The sequence below is a fragment of the Argopecten irradians genome, chromosome 9 (assembly GCF_041381155.1).
Source record: "Argopecten irradians isolate NY chromosome 9, Ai_NY, whole genome shotgun sequence".
Classification (NCBI taxonomy): Eukaryota; Metazoa; Mollusca; class Bivalvia; order Pectinida; family Pectinidae; genus Argopecten; species Argopecten irradians.
The window spans coordinates 19,484,356-19,493,020 of record NC_091142.1 but is presented as its reverse complement, the minus strand read 5'-3'; the positions used below and the strand labels follow the sequence as shown (position 1 = coordinate 19,493,020).

General features: G+C 33.9%; 1 protein-coding gene across 1 annotated transcript; it reads left to right on the top strand.

The window, feature by feature from the left end:
• Positions 1-290: 290 nt before the first annotated feature.
• Positions 291-8,166, top strand: LOC138331715 (ester hydrolase C11orf54 homolog). The gene is made up of 9 exons (XM_069279466.1): positions 291-450; positions 1,098-1,196; positions 3,899-3,972; positions 4,170-4,271; positions 4,762-4,839; positions 5,173-5,259; positions 5,852-6,001; positions 6,886-6,999; positions 7,423-8,166. Exons 1-9 carry the CDS (start codon positions 384-386, stop codon positions 7,591-7,593), a joined length of 942 nt encoding a protein of 313 aa, XP_069135567.1. The 5' UTR covers positions 291-383; the 3' UTR covers positions 7,594-8,166.
• The last annotated feature ends 499 nt before the right edge of the window (positions 8,167-8,665 follow it).

The following is an 8,665-nucleotide window of genomic DNA, read 5'->3' as shown; positions in this document are numbered from 1 at the left end:
GTTCTGTGTGGATAGGCGAGTTCCCATGCAAGCTCTCATATAATAGCTTAGATTAATGCAGTCGTTTGTTTTTCGATCTACAATAATATGTATACTGGTTATGTTATGAACTGAATCCGTTTGATTATTACTATTTCTCATTATACAAGCATGTACATTGTAATTTGTATTCAGTTGTGAATAACATGCATTGCAGTTCAACCGTAATGTAAATTTGTGTGAACTGTTGAACTGGAACTATATAAACATAAATGATCCGGGAATAAGTGGTGTTTTGGTTCTGGATTTACATGTCCCTGTAAACATCCGTTTGTGTTATCGTCGTAAGTCGGTCAGTGTGACGATTTGTGATAAAGGCAGACTGAACGTGTAACAATCCCAAGATGGCAGCGTCACCGCCCGTGGAGTCCGTCAAGACACATTTACCACCGCTTGATGAAGTTGCCAAAGGTAAGTTGTGCCTGGTTTTGTATTAATCAATTGATTCTTTATTCCCGGGTCATGCATCTGGCTGTACCGGAACAAGTTAACATCAGTGCGTTCAGAAGGGGTCGTCTCAAAGGGTATAATGTAATATGCTGGTTATAATTTACGTTGAGCGACATCGATTATTGTATGACTTTATACCGTAATAGGTATAAAATTGCCGATGTATCATAAAGTGACAACTATTTTAGTCATTATTTCAGAAATTGTACAAGTAACAGGATAAGCAATAATATTAAGGTGAATTTATAGAGTTTGGCATTTAGGTTTGGTTATCAAAGTCATTTTTTTATTATACGCTCCGTTACATCGGAATTAATTTAAAATTGTGAGAAAAATACATACTTTCGAGATAAAGGAAATTCTTCGTATTAGTACATATAAAAAAAAGAATAAGTTTTTTTTTTAGAAATACATTTTGCTTTTGGTGTTTGTCATCAAATGAATGAAAGTTATTGTTCTCTAATGCACTTGCTTTTATAACATCTGTTATAATAAAAGCGTAAATATCTTAAGCTTAATCCAGAAATTTGGACAGTGTAAGTCTAACCACAGTATAATTTGTATTTGTACCACATACAGTCTGTATATATCATTATTTTATTATATAGTTCTCTCGGATGGGTTATCTAAGAATTTCGCCTCCGTGAGTACCGACGTTGTTGATTGTCCTGACCTCACACAGAAGCCGTTCATGCTTGTCTCCGAAGGTAAATTCAACTTAATTAAAAAAGGTGCTTCTAATTGATGTATTAATTTACCAGCACATTAGACTGTCTCTGGCGAATTGATTGTTATGATTAGAAATTTTGAAAGTTAATTTGAAATTAATTATTTATGACAGTGGTCAAATCGTACCTTGGTTTGGAATGTTTCCCACGTCAATTTGTTTGTTTATTATAAGTACACTCAAGAATATTGATCTTAACTGTTGATCATTTGCTATTTAATATCTGTATATGTTGTAGTATCTTAAAGATGCTCCACCGCTGACAAATGTTATTTTTTCACTATCAAAACAGGAGCAGACGATTTAGTATTTTTCTTCAGTTACAAAAGTTACTTACTTGACACTATTACCACCATTGAAAAGTTTGAGCTTCTAATTTTACTTCAAGTTAAAAATATGAAAAAAATTGTATCCCGAAAAAATTCCGTGGCACTATATTCTATATGGAATGAAGTACTGATTGCACATGCACCACAGGCGGAATAAATTATTTTACATTATTTTTTGTGTTAATTAGGCATATTTATACATTATTAAACACCAAATATTGTTCAAATGATGAATATCATTTCTACTCTGTCGGCGGTGGAGCATCTTTAATGTAAATTTTGAAAGTATGCCAGGTCACGCATATTCAGGGGGTCAAAATAGACTGTATGGTAATTAGCTTGTCCTAGTTATCAAAGTTTACTTTGTATATATCCACACACCTACTAGAAAGGCAGTAATGTATATACCAATGGGAAACATTGTTATACATTGAATTTGTATTATAGACCTGCTCTCGAATTCTATCTTCCCATTCAGTTCATAAATCTGAGTATACATATTTATAATCAATGCTACAATAACTGGGTGTCAATCTGTGTTTAGTAATTTACGTGTAAATATATACATGTATAGAAGTACATTTCGTAATATCACTGACGAACGTATGTCTTTAGGATAGTATTTCTTGAAGGTTATTGTCTGAAGTAAATATGGGGTAATAAGTAGTTCCAACGGTAGTGTGGACCAAACTATTGTCAGTATTCCGAGGCGATCCACCCTTTTCTCAATAAAAAAAAATAAAAACGAAAAAAACCAACAGCAACAAACAAAACAACAACAACAACTAAAAACATCATAATGAGGGTTACAAATGTTCACACGGTACCCTTAACACAGACAAATACAGATAGTCCATAAATAAATTAAGGACATCATTGCTTCGTATTGTCTGGTTGATCCCATCGATGGTTGCTGTCAGATGCAATTGCTGAAGAAATGTATCAATGAAATAATTAAAGGACAACTACCTTCCCGAAATGCCTTTTAATGTTTTTAAAATCGGAATTTAAAGATGCTCCACCGCTGGCGAATGGTATTTTTTCACCATCAAAAATAGAAGCAGGCGATTAAGTATTTTTCTTCAGTTACAAAAGTTACTTACTTTACACCATTTCCACCTTTGAAAAGTTTGAGCTTCTAAATTTACTTAAAGTTAAATTTATGAAAAATAATTAATTGCATCCCGAAAAAATTCCTCGGCACTATATCCTATATTGAATGAAGTACTTATTACGCATGCACCAAAGGCAAAATAAATTATTTTATATTATTTTTTGAGTTAACTCGACATATGTATACACGATTAAACATCAATTATTGTTCAAATGATGAATATCCTTTATGCTCTGTCGGCGGTGGAGCATCTTTAAAATGAGATTGATGATATTGTAGAGTCATAAAAGTAAATGTTAATTTTCATAATGCCGGTTTTTATATATATGTTTCCCGCGGTCGTCCTAATTACCGCGCGTTAGTTGAATATAAATGTGCCAGGCGACAAAATAATGAAATGATATTTCGATTTTGCTCTAACACAAATTACGCAGGAAATCATGACTTTGTATGACATTCTCTATGTAATCTCACCTTAGGTCATTGATATCAATTTCCGTATGTTATTTGTGTTTTTAAGAAACGTTTATTTTCTGTTTCTGAAAGGTAGTAGGCCTTTAATGAAAAAGTAACAGATTCAAGAAGCAAAATTTGTAAATATCGTACGGTTATGTAACATTGTCAGAGGTTATACTGGGATCCTGCTACTGTTGTAGCAGAAAAGATATCACCTTCTTAAAATTCAGTCTGTCAAATACAACAGTAGCTAACTCGGATCCGGGTCGGTCACATACTGGACCGTTCAGGTTAGTCATCTTGATTACGTAATACAAGTGTATTGACAGGCTTTCACCCGTGATTTCATTTTGATAAGAACATGTTAACTTTACATTAGTCTACCTAAAACATTTTTAACGTGCGGTTAGAGACCACGATCTGTAGTCTACCTACATATCAAGTAATGTTGTTATATTTACATACCGTAAAGAATGATTTGATCGCCTTTAAACACTGTATTAACAATTTTGGTTTATTTATGAGACTAGCAAATTAGATATATACAATCAAACCTGCTATAACGAATACCTCTATATAAAATACATCTGCCTGTAAAGGATATAGACTCCTCAAACCGATTTGGTGCAAAATACTATCGGTATAACTGCTCTGTATAAAAGAATCTGTCTATGACGGGCGTTTTAGTAACCCCCCCCCCCCCCCCCCCCCCCCCCCCCCCCTCTTTTGTGTCCTTTATAGACAGGTTTGACTGTAACTGTAATGAATTAATTTTCCCTGTAGGACTAGGAGGAAACCCAAGACTAGCGGATGTTGGAGGTCCCGGATTTCTGACTCCCATGCCACAGCTAGATAAGGTACAACAGCTCGAGTTATCTCCCTTCGTCTGGTTCAGAAGACAATCATTGCACATAATATTGAAAATTACCCCCGAGATTCAGAAACAAAATCGACAAATATTTTAAAAATTATTTTTTTTTATTTTGTTTTATAGATCTTGCATACATAAAATTGGCAGAAAATGAAATGATAAACCTACTTTAAATTATTACAGAAATTCACATTTGCACAAATTGCCAAACTAGTGGACTTACCGGGGGCGTTTATGATCGGAGCTGGTGCCGGGCCCTGTGAACACGTCGGCTCTAACAGTGAGGTAGATAATCATACCAACAACTAACTAACAATACTTCTTAATTTAAACTATAGAAGTTGTCCCATGGTCATTGAACAGATCAGGCTTCCCAAATATATGTATCTTGCTTCCATTGACAATATATTTGCTGATTCAAAATAAAGATTGGGAACTACACTATATTTTCGTGAGCTACAATTTCCGGTATTGTTTCTGGTGTGAGCTCTAATGTGATTTCCATTGTACCGCGAATAATTGTGAAAAACACACTTGTATAAAGCACTCACAATTGTCATTAAGATTTCTTTATCGTGAAACTGTGTATTGCCAATGAATTGAATACACAACATAAATTTAAGTGGTTCACAGCATACATGTGCAGTATCATGTTACGCCAGTCAGATATATAATTGTAACTTTTATTAACTAAATTCTAGCGTCCAAAGACTCTTTAATATGACATGCCGCTCTGCCGTTATATCGACCTCAATGTCTGTTATTCCTGTTTCAGTTGATGAATAATGTGTTACTGGATAATAACGGACAAGTACTAAAAAACAACGCACATATCGCTAAAGTCGACCCAAAGGTGAGATGGAATATCTCGGAAAGACGGTCCTTCATAATGCTTCCTTACAATGTATCTAATAAATTTTTTATATGATTTTATTTGAGAACAAGGATGTGCAAAATTGTATACGTACTTACAGTGTATATCGGATAAAAATCATCTCAGCCTTTGGAATTCAATGGCTATAACGCTGTTACTTTGTAGTTATATTTGGAACTTATATCTGATGAACGTTTTGAATCATTTCTAAGAAATTAATGTTTTAATGTTAGATATGTTTAATTTGTTCCACTACAGAACACGTTTTTTTAGATCTTTTACGTATAAAATCATTTTGCTTCACTTTTGCAGGATGAATCATGTATCCTGGAAAAACTAACGTGTCCGGAGTTCAATCTGATGGGGAATTTTCTAGTAACAGAGGGCAAATGTTGTAAGGTATAGAGATTTCATAATCGACTCACGCAAAACGTTCAAAGATCGATTAAAAGAACATCATATTTATTACGAACTCAGACGTTAAAGCCTGTGCTTTTGACTGCAAAAAACAGTTTTTCGAGCTAAATTAATATTTTCATTATTTTATTTTAACAGAATTTTTCATAATTAAAGATGCTCCACAGCTGACAAATGGTAATTTTTCTCTATCAAAAACAAGAGCAGACGATTTAGTATTTTTCTGCTGATAAAAAAGTTACTTACTTTACACCATTACCATCATTGAATAGTTTGAGCTTCTTATTTTACTTCAAGATAAATTATTAAAATAATAAATTGCACCCCGAAAAAAATCCATGGCACTATGTCCTATATGGAATGCAGTACTGATTGCGCATGCGCCGAAAGCAAAATAAATTTAACACCAATTATTGTTCAAATAGTGGTTATTATTTATGCTTTGTCGGCAGTGGAGCATCTCTAGATACAGGAGATTCGATACACATCTTGTATTTTGTACAAAAAAATATTTTTAGATCAAGTTGTGATTTATTATTTTAAAATGGTGAACTAATAATAAATCTATAAACAGGTGTTAGAGGTGAAAGCGGGGAAGAGAACGGGAGAGGAGAATTTTGTGTCATGTATGAGGAAGACGTTACAGAGTTACTATGGCGACAAAATGGTGGCGCTAGGGGGAGTGTTTCTGATAGAAAAAGGCAAAGCCAAACTTCATATAATGGTAAGTACAGAAAAAGGCAAAGCCCAACTTCATATAATGGTAAGTACAGAAAAGAAAAAGGCAAAGCCCAACTTCATATAATGGTAAGTACAGAAAAAGGCAAAGCCCAACTTCATATAATGGTAAGTACAGAAAAAGGCAAAGCCCAACTTCATATAATGGTAAGTACAGAAAAAGGCAAAGCCCAACTTCATATAATGGTAAGTACAGAAAAAGGCAAAGCCAAACTTCATATAATGGTAAGTACAGAAAAAGGCAAAGCCAGAACTTCAAAAAGGCAAAGCCAAACTTCATATAATGGTAAGTGCAGAAAAAGGCAAAGCCAAACTTCATATAATGGTAAGTACAGAAAAAGGCAAAGCCAAACTTCATATAATGATAAGTACCAATTACAACAATGACAGGTGGAATTTAAAATTAAATCTGATTTCTGAATCTGAAATTGGATTTTATTAAAATTAAATTTGTAATTCCGCTCCACTACATGCTCTACGTTATGCGCCAATTCAGGAGTGTAACAAAGAGCATCGTAGTGGAGAGGAATTACAAATCTAATTATTAGATTGAGCAAATTAAAGATATTCATTATCTAAATAGCCATTGGAATGGATCAAACTTATAGACTTGTCATTCTAGCCATAAAATAGCTAAAAATTAAACTGTGCAACAGAATTTATAATTCATATACCGGTAATAATTAATAACATTAATAGGTTTTATTTAAACTTGATTACATGTTGAGCTTAGCAGCTCGTCTTACACATGCTCAAGATAAATAAAAAATACAATGTATACAATGTATTATATATTATGGTGAACTAGTTTGAATAGAACAAATCAATGCTCAAGGGTCTGTATTAATTTCCCTATGTATCTGTTTGCAGCCAGACTTTTCCAAAACACCAATGACAACACAGGAACAGGTGAAGAACTGGCTCAATTTCTATGACATGTCTGCGACCTTGGTCTGTGTAGGAGAGCTGGTCTCTCACGACCCGGTAAGTTACACTCTGCTGTGTAAACTGACATCTTATTTGTGTAGAAATTATCCATGTTTTGTTGTTATTTTGAAACCAGAAATAAAAAAAAAAAATTATTCAGAAAGTTATTGTAATGATTGTGTTACCTGTACAGAATATAAAGATGTAATTATTGTCAACATCACATTTACGTTTACAATTTTTGATGGCAGCGGTGGGATGCATTTCAGTGGGCAGAATTTAGGTAAAGGGGAATTAGATATTCAATGATACCTCTCTTGTAACAAGCATTTTTGTTGGCTTCTAATAAAAGTTTAGCATTCTGCATACTATTATTACAATGATAAACTTAGATACACTATTATTGTTATAGATTGCATTCAAAGTAACACAAGTTTGTTACCTTGGTTACTGATTATCATAATTTTCCTTTTTAATTAGGGTATGGATCTCCGGGTTGAGCACTTCCATTGTTTCAGTGACCATGGGGAGGGTGGTCACTATCACTGGGACATAACTCCGGACGATGTCCAGTACCGAGGCTATTTCGTCCTGGCCGAGCAAGTCTATAGGGTGGACCAGCCTCCGGAGGTCACAGAACTGGGTCGTTAGTTCTACAAGTAGACAGATCACCGGTGTCACAATACTGGCTGCTAGTTCTGCAGGGTAAAACAATGCATTAATGTCAAAGACTTCAAGGCTTGTTCTAATAATTGAAATTTCTTTCACTGCCATCTTAGCTTGCATTCCTTTATTTGAAGACATAGAACAGAAACATGGAGAATATTTTTGCTTATTCACAACACAACTGCAAAGAAATAAAGATATGAAAACTATTCAGTCATATTTATGTAAGTTAATTATTTTATTAAAATATGTCTTCTCAGAACTTTAACAGAGTTTATAAAATTGAGACACGTTTTATAAATTATTAATATTTATTCAGGGGAGGATTTTACTGTAGCGTCTGGCATGCTATTAGGTATTTTTTTCTTACAAGTTACAATATAATTGCTTGACAATTCTCCAAACTGGGCAAATAGACTGCTTTCTTGTATTGTTGTGATTTACAGTGATTTTTATAAGGTTGTGCCAAAATATTAATCAAAATACTGTTTGAAAAGCGCAATTGATTATGAAAGACATGAGAAAATAAACTTTGTATACAAATTTGTACAAACGAAATTTTCTTGTTTATTATCTATGTTAAGTGCCATCAGCAGAATTGTCTTTCTCTTTGATCCCGATCCCTTATAAACACCTATTTGTCGTTGGGAATGTCACCTGCATCATAAAAGCCATACACAAAAATATCCCCCGAAAGTAATGCAAATGATTAGGTAAGATAATAGCATGAGGGGTCACTATGGCTGAGCTGTCAACATATTACCTCAAATCCTCCACTTCTGGGATGGGAGTTCGAATCCCATGTGGGTTGAGTTATCAGGTACTCATAGCTGATCGATGTTTTTTTTCAGGTTCTCTAGTTTTTCTCCACACATAAACCATATGCCTGTTAATGCGAGGTTACAATAAGAATGCTATAAAAAAAATTTTCTGAATTCGTTGTAACACTTGCTTTGATATATATTCTAGCTAGTAATTTCGCGTTTTGATTTTCAACTATTATTCAAAGAGGGATAGGGTGAGGTGGAATATTGCGGAATGCCGAGAGAATTTATTG

Bases quoted from the DNA above. Each gene is read 5' to 3' on its own strand.
- LOC138331715 (XM_069279466.1), top strand. From the start codon at position 384: ATGGCAGCGTCACCGCCCGTGGAGTCCGTCAAGACACATTTACCACCG. The intron at 1,197-3,898 runs GTAAATTCAACT...TTTTCCCTGTAG, and splicing joins GTTCATGCTTGTCTCCGAAG to GACTAGGAGGAAACCCAAGA. The intron at 5,260-5,851 runs GTATAGAGATTT...ATCTATAAACAG, and splicing joins CAGAGGGCAAATGTTGTAAG to GTGTTAGAGGTGAAAGCGGG.